We start from the raw sequence: 16,655 nt of genomic DNA on the forward strand, positions 1-16,655 counted from the left end.
GGGTGCGGCGGAGGGGCTGTACAGAAGGAGGAACTTGGTTTGGGATGTGGCTTCTTCACACGTGAGTGCAGGTTCTGAGTGGGCAGGTCGGCTGCATGTGGGAATGTGAATTCAAGGGAGAGATCAGGGTGGAGACACACACACACGTGTATATACACACATGTATGAATGATCAGTTTATATCTGATATTTAAAACCATGAAACTGAGTCTGGAGAGAAGAAAAGAAGGTGGAACGGAGCCCTGCAGTATAGGAAGACTTAGCAGGTCAAGAGGCTGAGGAGGAGGGGAGAGGGAGGCAAGAGGACCATCAAGACGGTACAGCGTACTGGGATCCAGATGAATGGTTAATAAAAACTAACATGCCTTTCCCGCATGTTCATTCGCTATTTCAACATATATTTTTTGAGCACCTACTATGCGCCACACCCTGTAGAGTCAAACATGGTTCCTGTCTCCATGGGATTTGCAATCCAGGGGAATACAGATAAATAAACTATAGGTGCTCTTCCTGATAAAGTACAGGGTGTTTGAGGATAAGGCACCAGGGCCAACTGATCCAGTCTTGGAAGGTCTGAGTGATGCTGAAGGAAAGACCGGAAGGAGAGTAGAAATCAGCCAGGGAGAGGGGGAAGTAGAGGAGGGGAGAATGGAAGGAAGGCTGGGAGAAAACAGGATTTATAAGGACCTGAAGTGAAGAGAGAGACACTGTGACGCCCTGGGGGGACTGACAATTGTTCAGTACAGAGAGAGGTCATAGGTGAGGCGGGAGAAGGGCGGGCCAGAAGTCCTCTCAGACTCCTCTCAGGAGTTTGAGCCTTGTTCCAAAGGCAATGAGAAGCCAGAAAACTGTTCTAGGCCAGGGAATGCGATGCTCAGCGTTCTATTTCAGGGGGAGGGCTCTGGCTACAGCCGGAGAGCTGGAAGAGAGCAAGGCTGGGAGCCTGGGACGCTAGTGAGGAAGCCTGGTCCATGATTCATCACTGAGATGCCGCTGACCTGAACTCAGGGAGTGGCAGTGGGATTTGGAATGTAGGACTCTGACAGGAGGAAGGAGGAGAGAGAGGCGGGTCAAGGATGGCAGCCTGGGTTTTGGCTTGGATAGCTAAGTAACCAGCAGTGCTACAGCCTAAAAGGAGGAAGTCAGGGAGAGGGCAGGTTAGTGGTCGGGGTAGAATCTGTTGAGTTTGAAGAGCCTGTAGGCTATCCAAAAACAAAGAAACAAACAACTGTTTGCTAGATAGGCAATTGGCTACTTAGCTCTAGAGAGCTGCCATAAACTCTGATAGAGTTGTGAATTAGGAATCGGGGGCAAGTAGATTAAAGCCCTGGGAGGGTGTAAAATGAAATCCAGGGAGTGAGAAAAGAGTAGAGGAATGGAAAGGCCTGGCTCCCTTAAAAACCAACAGGAAAGAGGCAGCAGAGGAAGGAAGCCTAAAGAGAGAGAGACAGATGGAGGGAGAGAGAGCCTGGAACAAGGCAGTCTGGGATAAAAGTAGAGAGTACAGTATTCCAGACAGAAGAGCAAAAGTATACAGCTTTATGTGAATGGATTCATACACAGAAAATGCCTTCTTTTATTGTTTACACGGTTCTAAAATCAACTAACAAATATTTTTCATCAGCTTATAATACATTTTAGTCACAGGATCATCTTAGCCGTGGTGAAGAAGCAAAACATAAAATGAACTAAGTGAATGAGCGTGAGTTTGTTCTAATAACAGACAGTGAAAGTGCTAAACACTTGGACAACCCTGTGGGCTAGAGATGAGAAATGGAATAATTGTTAGAAATGGGGAAAATAATGTGTCCTAGAAAGCTTAGGCCACAAAAAAACAGAAAGAAGAAAGAGAAAGCAAGTTGAACCCTAAAGAAGAAACACTATATGATATGAAAAGGGGTGATAATACCACAGAGGATTCAAAACGTACACAAAGTTATTTTGTGAGCAGTTATGCAAGGCTGGGTGTCACAGATCAGCCTGTACATGTGTGCACAACACACACACACACACACACCCCACTCAAAAAAAACACTTATCTGGCTCAGAATGAGTGAAACCAATTTTGAAAAATACATCTTTAGATGTGCAAAGTATATCATTTTGTGTGAATACAACTATGTTGTTTTTACTGCATAATGTCAAGATATATTTTACTAAAGTATCACAATGCTTTATTTGCAGAGGACTGTTTGTTATCTGCTTGTTTTTGACCCTTCCAATACAGGCTTGGGAGGTGGCACCTACATTTATTCATACAGAACACAATTAGATGCCAACACTGAAACAAGAAATTTCTGATTGTTTTTCAACAAAACAATAGACCTTATTCATAGCAGGTGGAGTTAGCCAATTAGATCAGGCATAAAACAGGGACTCCTTTAGTGCACTACATTGATTTCTTCTGTGCTACAAAGTTAATTTTGGCTAATACCATTAATATTAAGATATATACTCTGATTTCTTGGTTAGGGAAAAACACAAATTTATTATTCGAATACATATTTAGGAACACAGTTATTGGTTTTTTGTTAGTTTTTTTGCTATTGGTTTTTAAAATTTTAAAAACGTCAGTACCTCTCTAGAATATGATTCTTCTAATAAAATAAAGCACAAAAATTAAATGCCGTATTCAAAGACTTAAATATTTATCAACCTGAAGTTGATACCCAAAGTATTCCAGTGCCAACTCTCTTTTTATTACTAATAAATATTCGTAAGATTTAATGTATACCAGAAGCATCAATAAGAGACAACTAAACAGAGGCAGCAGTTATGCAAGTTCCCCTCACTCCTCACCCTGAGATTTTAAAATATTTTCTGACAGCACAGAGCTCCTTTCTTTTTATTTCCACATAGAATCTAGGCAAACTACCTGCCTATCTTTAAAAACCCAAGCAACATCACAGTTTAATAACAAACCCAACTGTATATAGTCTCTAAATGAGCAAAATACAGACAATATAGTGTTTTCTTGGCTCCCAAACTAGAAATACGATGGCTATGCCAGCAGTAAGGTCCAAATGGAAACAAATTTCACAGCCCTTAAAAAAAACATAACTGCCATTGTTAATAAAAAAAAAAAGCAAAGTTTGCAACTGGAAACACTGCCTTCTAGCCAAGGACAAGATGTGTCTGTTATAAATTCTTGGGTTCTGGGATATCCCTTAAATGACAAAAGGAAAAAAAAAAAAGTCAAATAACTTTAGTTCTTGCAAATATAATGCAAATAGCATGCTAATTAAGGTATTCACAAGTCAATGACAAATAAGGCTTTAGGACCACAGCACCTGTCATTACGGAACTACAATACACATTAAGCAATCACTAAGTTGTAGGTAGGTCTTCCAAAAGGAGTTATTATGGTTCACCACGATCAGAGGATTGTGGTGTTATACTTAATCACTTTTTTACCAGCAAGCAGGTGTTTACAGGTGTCGAAAAGTCAAACACTTTCTAACTGTAAACCTATAGTTCTTATAAACTGTATAATAAAGGCACACTCTACCTATCTTGCTGTTACTTCTGTATAAACATACTAATCCAGTATGAAGTAAGCTGCATGAAGCAAGTTCCTCTGCCAGCTTTACGAACAAAAACGTAACTTCTGGTTCATTTGTATTAAAATGCCAAAAATGACACACTGAGAACTACACCCTGTTTCAATGACCATGAAGCTAAAATGTAACACAAGGCACAAAATAAATGAGTGTGAGGGCTCATTGGGGGATGTTATTGTTATCTAAAGTAATCTTCAACCTTTCCATAAAAACACAGGCATCTCAAAAGCAAAGTCTAAAGAGAAATAGTATTCAGTAGATTTATCAAGCAAATTACAGAAACCATCCACAACAAAATAAACACAAAGTAGCCATTATAGAAGTAAACTCCAAATATAAGGAGGAAAAAAGATATGAGAGGCAAGAAGGCCACACAGATGCATGGATTTTCTATTTCTGTCCTGCTTGCTCGAAAGACTTCAGAAAGCCCAGTGTAAAATCTTCTGGGCCCTTCCAACCACGCTGGTCTGAAGGCAGAGCAACCCACCTGACAGCTCAGGCTGACTCTCATAGGACTTCTCAGCAGTGAAAGGAAGGGCAGCAATAAAAGAACAGGAAAGGCAGATTTTTAAGGGAGTTGCAATTACAGCTCCATGAAGCAGTTTTCCAAGGCTGTGCCTAAACTGTCCCTGGGAAGAGACCTGTTTCTCTACCCAAAGCAGAGGTCCACAGCGGCGGCAGCCAGGACTCACATCCGTGTCAGAGAGAGAAGGTGGTCCAGAGCAACCACATTCCAGCTGCCCCGTCTCCACCTCCAGAGCAAACCCTGGATACACACGCGAAATGTACAAAGCCACCGCCTAACCAGCCCAACTCCAAAAATACTGGAGAACGGGGACTGAAGGAAAACAGAAGCTTGGAGTATTCCCAGGCACCTAAAAAGGGAGAATTCTCTGCTCTGAGATGACCAAATGGGGACATTTCAAAGTAAGGAAAATGTCCTTGCAAAAGAATCGCTGGAAGTTCCTAGAAACAAAACTGGGCAAGGCTTCACCTCCCTACCGGTCAAGCTGGGGCACTCTCACCATTCAGTCCAAAGACCCCAACACCTCTTCGTAGGCCCGGTGTCAGCTGACCCCACCTCCCCACCCCCCAGCCTGGCAGGCCACCTCACAGACACAGGCCACAGCGGGCTGGGCTGGGATGCTGTCTCTGCACTTACCTCACAGGCGGGGGGCCCGCAGGCCTTGAGCTTGTCACCATCTCCCTCCGGCAGACCAGTCCGACGTGTGGCCATCATTTCATTTCAAATGACAAAGAAGGGACCAACCCTTGAGAGTCCGCATTGGGGGGGGGGGGGAGATGCCGCAGGGTAAGAATTCCACACCAGGCTCCGAGAAGGTGCAGGGCCGTGAGACAAATAAAGCGCCCGGGAAGGAAGGTTTTGATGGAGAGCCTCCGAAATGCCCTGAGGATTATTCCGTCGGACTTCAACTGACTTCACCGTCTTCGTCCATTGCTCCAGACGTAAAAAAAACAAAGACGACAGGTTTCCTTGGCAGCTAGAAAGCAGTCCCCTTCGTCCTAGCGCTCCTCCCAAGTCCAAGAGCAATGTGAGCGCGTCGGGAAGGCTCTCCCAAAGAGATCTTTCCTAGAAGAGGGAAAAGTTAAAGGGCATGAACTTTCTCCAGACGCTGACCTTAGCCTTGCCCACAAGTCTACCCCAAGCTAGCGTTTCCAACACTTGCAAAGATAATTTGGTCCATGGTGATGAACCTCACGTATGAAAGATGAAAGAATCCTCCCTTTAAAAAAAAAGAAAAAGAAAAGAAAGAAAGAAAAAAAGGGGGGGGAGGATCTATAAATCAGGGAGAAAAAAAAAGAGAAATATCAGAACTGCACGGTGGTTGCCTCAAACATGCCTGGCCGCTGTGCAGCCGTCAAGAAAAAAACACTCCCTTTTCAAGTGCATTTTAATTAATATATTTCCTGGGCAGAAGAGAGGGAGTCTATGTTCTTCTGCATCACCCGGATAAGCAGATTTAAGAGAAGTTTGCTCCCCACGAGACTAAAATGGGATAATACTTTTTCAAAAACCTTCCTTGCTCCCCTCCACCTCCCCAGCTCCCCAAAATAAAAACGAAACGGCCGGGCTCGGACGCGGCCGGCGTCTCCAGGCGGCCAGGGGCACGCGGGGCGCCCGCCCTCCGCCCTCCGCGCGGCCGGCCGGTGTCCCCGAGGAGGCGGCTGTTTTCCTTGGCCCGCGGCGGGGCTGGGCGGGGACGGCGCGGGGCCGGGCGGGGAGGCGTGCGCGGCGGCGGGAGGGACTCCCTCTCCGGGGCATTATTCCGGAGCTCCAGAAATGAAGCCGCAGCCCCAGCAACTTTTATTTAGTTGCCGCGCCCCAGACTACGCCTCGGCACGACCTTCCCCGTTCCCCATGGCCACCTAGGGAAAAAAAAAAAAAAAAAAAAAAAAAAGATAGGAAAAAGCAAACCACCACCCACCTACCACTATTTCCTCCGCCCCTTCCAGAGGCGGGTCGGGGATCTCGGTCTCCCGGGAAGGGCGGCCCAAATATGTACTTTCAAAAGCGGGTGTGGGGACCCGGGGGAAAGGCCAGAAGCGAGGGGGCTCACCCTCCGCGCCCCGCCCGGCCCGGCTTCCGAGGCGCGGCGGCGAGCGGCGGCGGGGACGCGGGGCCGGGCGCGGGGCCCAGCCGGGACGCGCTAGGCCGCAGGCTCGGTTAATATTCATGAGCGGACGGGAGGCGCCCCTCCTCCACGGCCGGCCGGCGGGACCCCGGCGCCCGCCGCCGGCCTTTGTGCCCTTCCCTCCTCCCGCCGGCCCTCCCTCGCTCCGCACACGCGGGCGCGGCCCCTCCGCCCCCGCCGGGCGCCCGCCGCGGCTCCCTCCGGCCCCGCGCCAGCGCCGGGCGGGGTGGCCGGGGGCGGCGGGAAGGGAGGGAGCCCGCGGCGAGCCCGGCTCTCCCTCTCCACCCGCCCGCCGGCCCTGCGCCCTGTCGGCCGAGGCGGGACATAAAGCAGACACGCACCGGAGAAAGCGCGGAGAGTAGGTCCGCACCGGGCCGGCCGGCCCCCGGACGGCGCGCCCCCGCACGCCCGGCGCGCACGGGACCGAGCGGGAGGACGAGCCGGCGCTCCCCGCCGCCGCCGCCGCGCTCCGAGGCCGCCGCCCCCGGCCGGCCGCTCCCAGGCACCGCCGCGACCTGCCCCGGCCGGCCCCGGGCTCTCGGCCGCCGCGGGAGGGCGTGGGGCGGGGCGGCGGCCGCCGGACTCTCCCCTCGCCTCGCCGGGCCGGGGCCGCGCTCCGGCGCCCGCGACCGCCAAGTGACAGAAGCGCCTCGCTCCGCTGCCGCGCCGAGCTGTTTCCCGGGGGCGGATTTCTCGCTTCTTCCTCCCTGGATCCACCTCCTCCCACTCCACCTCCTTCCCCTCCCCTCCCCAGGGGAGGCTCTGGGGCTGAATATTTTCTGTCTTGAATAATATGGTCCCGGGAGCCGACGCCGGACAAGGGGGATTAGCCTGGGGCGGGGGTGGGGTCCCCGTCAACCCCCCCTCCCAAGGTGTCGGGACCTACAAGCCCTCACCACCTCCCCCCCCCAAGACTTCTCCAAAAACCAGACACACAAAACCCTCCCCGCCTTCTCCAGTCTCCCAAGCGCAGAGCGCGAGCGGCCGGGAACTCGGGCTTCCACTGGGCAGGGACTCAGTGCTCGGAGTCAGGGCCCGGGAGGGGGACGACCATACGGCTAAGATTCGCAGAACTGGGGGACCACAGGTCCCAGACTACGGGGGACACGTCCCGGTGAGTGTTGGTCCCTTTTTGCAGCGGGAGGAGTGCGATGTGGGACTCCAAGTTGAGGGAGTGTCCTTTCACGCCCGACAGTAAAATAGCCTCTCGTTTGGGGGAGGGGGGGGAAGGTCACAGCCAAGGATTGTTCATTCAATCCTTTGCCCTTTTTAACATCTTCAGGGCAGCTGAACAATTCGGCGTGGCTAGCGGAACCGGGGAAAGGTGGCGGCGCTTCTCCACGCCGCGCGTCGCAGCGGCGCGGGGTCCCCTAGCACCACCGCCGCCCTTGCCCGCCTGATTCCGGGGCTCAGCCCCAGACCCCCGGGCGGCTCGCTCCGCCCCGCCGCGCCTCACAACATCTCCCGCTGCAAATGGCCCAATCGGAAGGCGCGACGAGAGAACGCCAGCCAATCAGGGGCTGCTGACTCAGGCTTCCCTCCACCCTTTGCCCCGCCCCCGGTAGGAAAGCCACCGCCCCTCTGTCGCCCCTTCCCACCCCGCCCCAATCCCGGGAGGTGGCTCACAGCTCCTGTCCTCGCTGGGCTGGAGCGGAGGGGCTCGCCGCGGCGGCGGGGTGTGTCACCTTGTCACCCTCATCCTCGCCTCCTCCCACACACACTCCTCCTCCCTTTCCCAGTCGTCCTGCTCATGCTGTTGAGGGTCATTTTTATCTTCGTGCCGGCGGGGGACTGCCAGCTATTGTGTCTGATCAGCTGCCACCACCCCCCTGAGGGGAGGGGAAAAAAGAACAAAACTAAGAAGCTTTGGGGTCTGCGTACCTTTTCTTTCCTTTCTTACCACACTCTCCCCAGAAGATTTAGGGATACCTCCCCGCTCCACCCACCCCGCCCAACACACCCAGCTCTCTGTCCACTGCCTCGGGTCCTGTTTTTCTCTTGTTGTTGAGGAAGAAGCGCGCGCGCACACACACACACACACACACACACACACACACACACACGGCGGGGGGGGGGGGGGGGGAGGGGGAGAGAGAGAGAACCACTCCGTGGAGCCTGAGTACCTGTGCCGTAGTTTTTAGATCTGCCTAAGAGTGGAAGGTGCCAAACATTTAGAATATACAACTAAATCCTCCGCCTCGATTAGATCATTTTTATATGGCCACGAAATTTGCAAGTTCTTGGCAGCCCCTGACAAAACTAGTCAGCCAATAACAAAGAAAAAAAAAAGAATAAAACAGAAGGAATGCCTGCCAGTCAGTTGGTAATTTACTGAATAGCCCACTGGGCTATAGCAATATCCAGTTCTGGATACTGTAGAGTAAATGAACTAGAAGTGAATAGAAATGCAGGGTTCAAGTAGTGTACCTTTAGTGGGCTTATAGAATATGTCCAGAAAGGAAAAACAATTTTAGGCACAAAACAGCTCCTTACAAATGCAAATAGACGTGCAAGGCATAAGCTGAGTACCTCACAGCTGAGGACGTCTAGGGTTAAGGTTTTTGTCATGGAAATTTTTATAAATGTTGATTTTGAAAAAGGCTTTCAGTTTAGTAAAGGAGACTAAGTGTTGGCCATGAAAAGAGATGCGAAAAGGAGGTAAAACACATTTTAGGAATTGTGGGAAAATAACACAGCCTAGAAAGACATTTCTATAAGAGGTAAGTGGAAGGATCAGGATTACAGTCTAGGTTCATCATTTACCGTGTGACCTAGGGTAAATTTTTAAGTCTGTATCTAAGTACTAAAGCTATCAAGTAATAGCAGTGACTACAGTCTATTATAGCACTGGCTGCCTGCTGAGTATTCCAGAGCTTTACACATAACTTAATGAGACACATACACTGCAAAGCCAGGATTCAGGCCCAGGGGTTCCAGCAGAGACCATGCTTTTCTCCACCACACTATCCTACGTCTAACACAGTTTTTAATAATAACAACAACAAAAGCTGACATTTACTTAGCTTATTCTGTGCTGATCATTGTGCTTTGTGGGTAACTGATTTAATCCTACGGTGTTCAAAAACCTGGGATTGTTTTTAAGAACCATTATAACTTGCTACCACATGTATCTTATGTGCATTAGGCAATCAGAAGAGCAAAAGCACAGAACTAAGATTTGGGAACCTGAGTCCTAGTCCTCTCCTGGGACCACCAAGTATGACAGCACCTTCCCTCTCTTCCTGGGATGTTGAGACATCAAATAAGATAATAGACGTAAAGGCGTTTTGAAAGTGTAAAAACACTATTCCAGTTAAAATATTATTAAGAAGGAGCAGTTTGTCCTGTTTTTCCCATAGGAACCCTATACTTTTTTAACAGTTCACTGGTATTTGTTAGGAAGATATTAACCCAGTTTAAAAAATTAGGCCTATTCCTTTCTAAGGCATGAGCAGTAACGATACTTTAATAACTGCTAGAGCTCTCATTTGGATGCTTTCTGAGTAGACCCAAGTGGACGCCCTCTAGGCAACTGCAAAATAGCAGCCACCCGCTCCTCATTCCAGAGGCTGACTGTATAATTGGTGGAGGATGCAAATCAAAGCCTTGGCGTTGTGTTCAGCTGCCCATCTTCAGTGTTTCACTCGTTAACACCTCCACCAGAGGGAGGGCAGGAGAAAGGAAAACGGGCCAAACAGTCCTGTGGCTACTTGTTAGCCATTCCACTGAGAGATCTAGTGAAACAACAGGTTTGGGGATCATTGTAAGTGAGGAGATTTGGAACTAACTGTGGGTTTCGCAGTTGATATCTTGGTAGTATTCTTGATCCCAAATATTGTGGATAAGCAAGAGCTCACAGTAATTCTAGATTTGTTTACTTTGCAAGGCTGATGTTTTCCTCTCTCGAGCATAGCTAATAAATGTGTGGATTTCCTAGAATCTAACTTCTGAGAGTCTCCCTTGAAACAGCCTCAGAAATTACTACAGCTATATTAATAACAACTATAAGACAACCTTGTGCACTATAATGCTTGCGATATAGGCAAGACATGCTTAAAGATGGAAATTATAACCTCAGTGTTAAATTTTGACTTTCTTAATGATGCAATAATATTGTTTTGGTGAACCATTATCAAGGAAATATGTCAAAGTCAGAAATAGAACCAAGATGCCCCAGCTCCTGCTCTAATGTCATCCTGTGATAACCTGTGGATGATTGCTCTCTCAATATAGAAGCTGGCAATTCTAAGAGGCACAAGTGTTTGCCAGTGAATTCCACAGATGAAATGTGTAATTTGGGATGAAGCATTTGCAAAACTATGTGTCTGAGGCTGTTAAGACCAATGGCCCTTGGAGGAGTAAGGCTTTTTTTTTTAATTTGGGGACTATACTGTAGATTTTATTTCTTATTCATACAATAGTAAAAAAGACACTTTCTACAAATATTTCTTTGAAAAAGACTTTCTTGTTGAATTGAATAACTACAGAAAACTCACCTCTCTGGCAAGGCATTAAACTATTGTAGTCAAGGGAAGGCAGTGATTTTCTACAATAAATAATTTCTAGGGAATTCAATGGCGGTCCAGTGGTTAGGACTTGGGGCTTTCACTGCCAGGGCCCTGGGTTCAGTCCCTGGTCTGGGAAGTAAGATCCCGAAAGCCATGCAGCAAGGCCAATAATAACAATAATAATGATAATAATAATTTCTAAAATTCTTCCTTCATTACCTCTTTTAAATTTATAATGACTTACTAATATAATGCTCTGCATCTGCTAAATATACATTATTTCTGTCCACATGATTACTATCTTCAATTATCCATTTCTAATCTAGAGGGTGTTGATGCTGTTTTATACAAAGTATACAGTGCCTAACAAGGGCCACACATGATAGACACTTGAATAATTTCTCTGTCCTCAACTTAGTGTGGTCTTTCCTTTCTCTGGACTAGCACTCTGCTTGAATGTTTCTTTTTAGTTTGTTTGTTTGTTGCTATTAACTGGTTACTTGATCGCAAGCAATTTTATATTATTATTTACCTGATTATTATCTCCTTTTCTATCTAGATTAGAAACTTCTCTAGGGCAGATTCCTAGGGCATTTAGTTCTTTTTCAGATTTCCATAATACCTTCCATAGCTTTTATACATTTCACTACAAAATTATTCAAGGAAGAAATGAGGCTTGTGTGACTATTATTGATAAATATTTATACCTCAAGAAACTCCTGATTGTCTGACAACTCTGGGTTGCTGGAAGATATCTCTATATGCCTGTGTGCATATGCCTAAAAGGGAAAGTATAAATTAGAAGCGGTGTTCACAAAGCAAACACTCAATGTGGGCCTCAGTTTCCAGAAATGCCACATTTTGTCTCTTTACCTAACTCCACCTCTGGTGACTGAGCTGTTTTTTGGCCACATTACCATGCCAAAAACTTATAGCACTTGCATTTTGGCAATAATTATAAAGCCCATACTTTAACCATAATCATGTATCAAACATTTTCTTCTGGATTCACATTTTTTTTCATCACCAGCACCTCCATATTAAAATTAAAAACAGCATTATTAAGAGTGTATTTCTATATTTTGAGAAAAAGTAAGAATAAAAATGTACATGTTTTTCTTTTATCCTAAGAATCGTGACTTCCATTTATAAGCATTCCAATTTTCCTTAAAAACATGAGACCAGCTTTTTAAAGGTTTCCACCCACCCAACTAAATACAAGCTGGAACATCCTGTGAAAATACTGTGCAATCTGGGGAGAAACCCAGATTCAAACTGGAGAACTGAAATGTCTTCAGCACCTTGGAAAAGAAGGCGAAATTCCAACCATTCCGACTAGGAAACTGTTCTAGCAGCTGATTTTGATATTATAGGCCTAATCCAGAGCAATCCACTCTTCTTCATCAGAATGAGAAAAATACCTTACCCTACCCTTTCATCTTCACAGGACAGAAGTAGGAGAGACATGGAAACAACTCTCCACTCCCTGATTCAGTGAAACTCTATATCCTTCAATACTCCCTTGCACTGTAAATCCCATTCCTCTAGTCCCGTTATTGTCTGCATCCTCTCCTAATCCAAAAGCCAACTAACCAAGGGTTCTACCTTCAGATACAAAACATTTGCAGGATAATATATGGCAATTCACATTTGGGCTTCAGTAGGATAGATGCAGGCTTGCATAACTTTTCTCCCAAAAGATTTTTTCAATTATCTTTTAATTTTTAAAAATTGCAACATGGAGGACTTCCCAGGTGGCTAGTGGTTAAGAATCCTCCTGCCAATGCCCGGGACATGGGTTCAAGCCCTGGTCCAGGGAGATTCCACATGCCGCAGGGCAACTAAGCCCGTGTGCCACAACTACTGAGCCCATGTGCCACAACTACTGAAGCCTGTGCTCCACAACAAGAGAAGCCACTGCAATGAAAAGCCTATGCACCACAACAATGAGTAGCCCCTGCTCGCCACAACTAGAGAAAGCCCACACGCAGCAATGAAGACCCAAAGCAGCCAAAACTATAAATGAATGAATGAATAAATAAATAAATAAATTGCAACACAGAAAGAGAACAAAGTAGATACTGCAACCAGGAGAGAGCCCAAACTTGTGCCACATCCTGGGAACCCACCCTCTTGCCCTCTTGTAGCCTCCTACTGTGGCTCTTCGTTGGCTGGATCCACTCAAAGATAATTCATCCACTGTGTCTTTATATACATAGAAAATCTAGACAGCAAATCTGATCAATGATGAATGGAAAGAAAAATAAAAAGGTTGATGTAAACATTTTAATTTGGGGAGGAAAAGGGGAAGATGAAATAAAGAAGCATATTATTCTAAAGCGAAAGAAAAGTTGTACTATAGAAGACAACTCACCCCAGGAAACAGAAGAAAAATAGAGACAAATGTTCTCCACCCTGAAGGAAAGAAAATATGTCAAAAGTGAAATGACAAGAGAATGGACTTCCCTGGTAGCGCAGTGGTTAAGAATCCACCTGCCAATGCAGGGGACACGGGTTTGAGCCCTGGCCCGGGAATATCCCACATGCCTCCGGAGCAACTAAGCCCATGTGCCACAACTACTGAGCCTGCGCTCTGCAGCCCGAGAGCCACAACGATTGAGCCCATGTGCCACAACTATTGAAGCCTGCACATCTAGAGCCTGTGCTCCACAAGAGAAGCCAGTGAAGTGCAATGAAGAGTAGCCCTGCCACTCCGCAACTAGAGAAAGCCCTGCGCAGCAATGAAGACCCAATGCAGGACTTCCTAGGTGGCGCAGTAAGAATCCTCCTGCCAATGCAGGGCACACGGTTCGATCCCTGCCCCAGGAAGATACCACATGCCGTGGAGCAACTAAGCCCGTGCGCCACAACTACTGAGCCTGCGCTCTAGAGCCTGTGAGCCACAGCTACTGAGCCCATGTGCTGCAACTACTGAAGCCCCGTGCCTAGAGCCCGTGCTCTGCAACAAGAGAGGCCACCGCAATGAGAAGCCCATGCACCACAATGAAGACTAGCCCCTGCTCACCACAACTAGAGAAAGCCCGTGTACAGCAATGAAGACACAACACAGCCAATAAAATAAATAAATTTTTAAAAAATCACATATTTATAAAAAAGAAAAAGACCCAATGCAGCCAATAAATAAAAAATAAAATAAAATAAAATAATTAATTAAAAAAAATAGTGAATCACTTAAAGCAGAGGATGACAAACTATTGCCCACAGACCAAATCCAGTCTGCTGCCTGTTTTTGTAAATAAATAAAGTTTTATGGGACTCTAACCACGGTTATTTGTTTACTTGTCTATGGCTGCTTCAGCACTGTATTGCAGAGACGGGTAACTGTAATGCAGACTATACTGCCTGCAAAGCCTAAAATATTTTTTATCTGGCTCTTTCCAGAAAAAGTTTGCTGACCTCTGGCCCAAAGGAAAAACATTACTGGCCTCAGAACTCTTCTCAATATGAATTGATATAAAACAGTTTAGAAGAAAAAAAGAGCATGACTTAAAGGTGACAGGCATGTAATCATCCACATTTAAAAGCAGCAGAAAGACACTCTCAACTATGTAGAGATTTGGGAAATGTATCACCTTTCCTCAAAACAATTATATCATATGACCGTATAACCCACTGAGAGGATTTAGAATAAGTGTAAAAGGATTGAAACTACTGATTATTATTGTGATTATATAGAATGCACACATTATAAATCTTGAAAGAAAAGTCCTACAATGAAAAGTAATAATGCTGTCAGCAAAATATACTAAAACAAAAGTAAGGGTACAAAAAATTGAGAGATGGAAGGACAAAGAAAGGTGAAAAAGTGTTAATTGCAATAATTTCCTCAGTGGTTATAGGGAGTTAGTATTCCCTAACAGTATTCTTATGGTAATTAAGGCAGAAGTGTTGAGTGACTAAATAATTAGAAATAATGTGAAAAGACAAGCCACAGGCTAGCAGAAGATATATGTCACGATATAACCCACCAAGGATTTATATCAGCAGTTTATAAAGAATCCCTATAAGCCAATAAATAAAATAGAGAAGATAAATAGGCAATTCACAAAAGAGGAAACACATGCGGCCACTAATCATAATAAAAGATGCGTGGTATCACTGGAATCAGCATAATGCAAATTAAAATGAAAATGAGACCATTTCAAACCCATCAGACTGGCAAAAATAAGTCCGATAACATCAGGTGTTGAAGTGCTGATGAAAACAAGCTCTTACACGCTGCAGGTGGGAAATATAAATTCATAAAACCAGCAAATGGCAACTCTACTTGCTCAGTCCCCAACCCCTGGATTGTCTGCAAAAGCTGTAATGACTATTATCTCCACCTTGATATTCAAAAGGTGTCTCAAGTGTAAGATGCCCGAATCCGCTTTTCCCATGTTAACTGGCAACTCCGTTTATCCTGTTGCTTCAGACCAAAAACTTTGAGGCAGCCTTGACTTTACTTTCTCTCACACCCCACATCCTACCATCAGTAAACTCTGTTAGTTCTCACATCAAATCGTATCCAGAATCTGATCACCTCTGTGGCTATCACTCAAATCCCAGCCAAGACATCTGTCACCTGATGACGACAACAGGCTTTAACCACTCCTGCAGCTTCTGCTCACAACTTTGCTAGTGTTGCTCTCAACACTGGAGCCAGTGTCACCCTTTTAGTATCTAAGTCACATTGGGTCACCTCTCTGCTTAAAACCTTCTACTGGCTTCCCATTTCACTCAGATAAAAAGCCCAGATTCTATTTGAGCCACCTCCTAGCTACTGGTTCTAGTGCAGCCACACCAATACCCTTGCTGTTACACACACACACACACACACACACACACACACACGCGCGCGCGCGCACGCACACACACACACACCTCCTGCAGCTCACCTGCTGTTCCCCCAGCCTAGACTATGCTTTTCCTCACGTCTCTCCCTCATTTCATTGTCTTTCACTCAGACATCACTTTACTAGACAGGTCTTCCCTGAGTCCCCCACCCCCACTTAAAATAGTACCATATCCACCCACCCAACCCCAGGTCAACTGCTCTCTCTCCGCCCCTTATACTTTATTTAATTTTTCGAAGCGCTAATTGCCACCTGCTGTTTAATATTTTTATTTATCGCCTCTCTTCCCAGCTTAGAATGTAAACCTCAGCAGAACAGGAAATAAGTCTCTTGTTTGTTGCTAAACCCCTGTGCCTAGAATAGACCTGGCATATACTACACACCCAATAAAATATGTGTTGAGGAGCAAATGAAAACCACTTTGGCAAGCACATTTGAAAATGTAATAGCGAGGAAAATTGAGGATGTACGTACTCTATTCTAGACTACGTACTACTCTAGAAAACCTACTTCTGGATGTCCACCTAGAGAAACTATTCCTTTTATATCTAAGCAGAAAGTATAAAGTAACCCTTTCTAGAAAAGCAGAAATAATATGCTCTTCAGTAGGTGAATGATGAAATCAGTTTTGTTTAAGCAATCCAAATCTATTTAGCAGGTAAGATGACTATATCAACAAATATATTTATATCAAAAGAATTATGTTGAGTGAAAAGGCAAATTGTGAAAGGATGAGCAGTTTGATGATGTAAATATTATATACGTATGTATCCATACATGTAACATATATTGTTCCTGATATACACATCCCAATCAAAAGCATAAAAACCATGGAATGATACACATCAACTTCAGGAGGGAAGGAGGAGGAAAGAAAAGAGGGATGGGGCAAGGGTTGAGCTGCAACATTTTAGTTCTTTAAAATAAAAAGCTCTGAAGACATATCATAAACATATTTTATAACATACATAATAGACATAATACTGTATACAATACAATCTATTTATTTCCACAACACATACTAAAATCAGAAACTCTTAACAGCATTTGTCTTTGAGGTGTGGAACTGACAATGGG

The 16,655-nt window shown here is 45.7% G+C and overlaps 1 protein-coding gene across 6 annotated transcripts in view; it reads right to left on the bottom strand.

Annotated features, from left to right (window-relative positions):
* Positions 1 to 6,737, bottom strand: part of ARHGAP21 (Rho GTPase activating protein 21) — a 120,041-nt gene extending 113,304 nt beyond the window's left edge. Inside the window, exons 1-2 of one of the 6 annotated variants that reach the window (XM_057731486.1) lie at positions 6,556 to 6,737; positions 4,723 to 5,151 (exon numbers count right to left, since the gene is read on the bottom strand). In XM_057731486.1, coding sequence (XP_057587469.1) covers positions 4,723 to 4,800 — 78 coding nt within the window. In that variant the 5' untranslated portion in view covers positions 4,801 to 5,151; positions 6,556 to 6,737. Of the gene's footprint in view, positions 1 to 4,722; positions 5,259 to 6,139; positions 6,159 to 6,555 lie in introns of those variants that run through there. The other 5 variants (XM_057731489.1, XM_057731490.1, XM_057731491.1 and 2 more) reach the window with 5 other exon arrangements.
* Positions 6,738 to 16,655: the final 9,918 nt, after the last annotated feature.

Source organism: Hippopotamus amphibius, chromosome 4, assembly GCF_030028045.1.
Source record: "Hippopotamus amphibius kiboko isolate mHipAmp2 chromosome 4, mHipAmp2.hap2, whole genome shotgun sequence".
NCBI classification, from domain to species: domain Eukaryota; kingdom Metazoa; phylum Chordata; class Mammalia; order Artiodactyla; family Hippopotamidae; genus Hippopotamus; species Hippopotamus amphibius.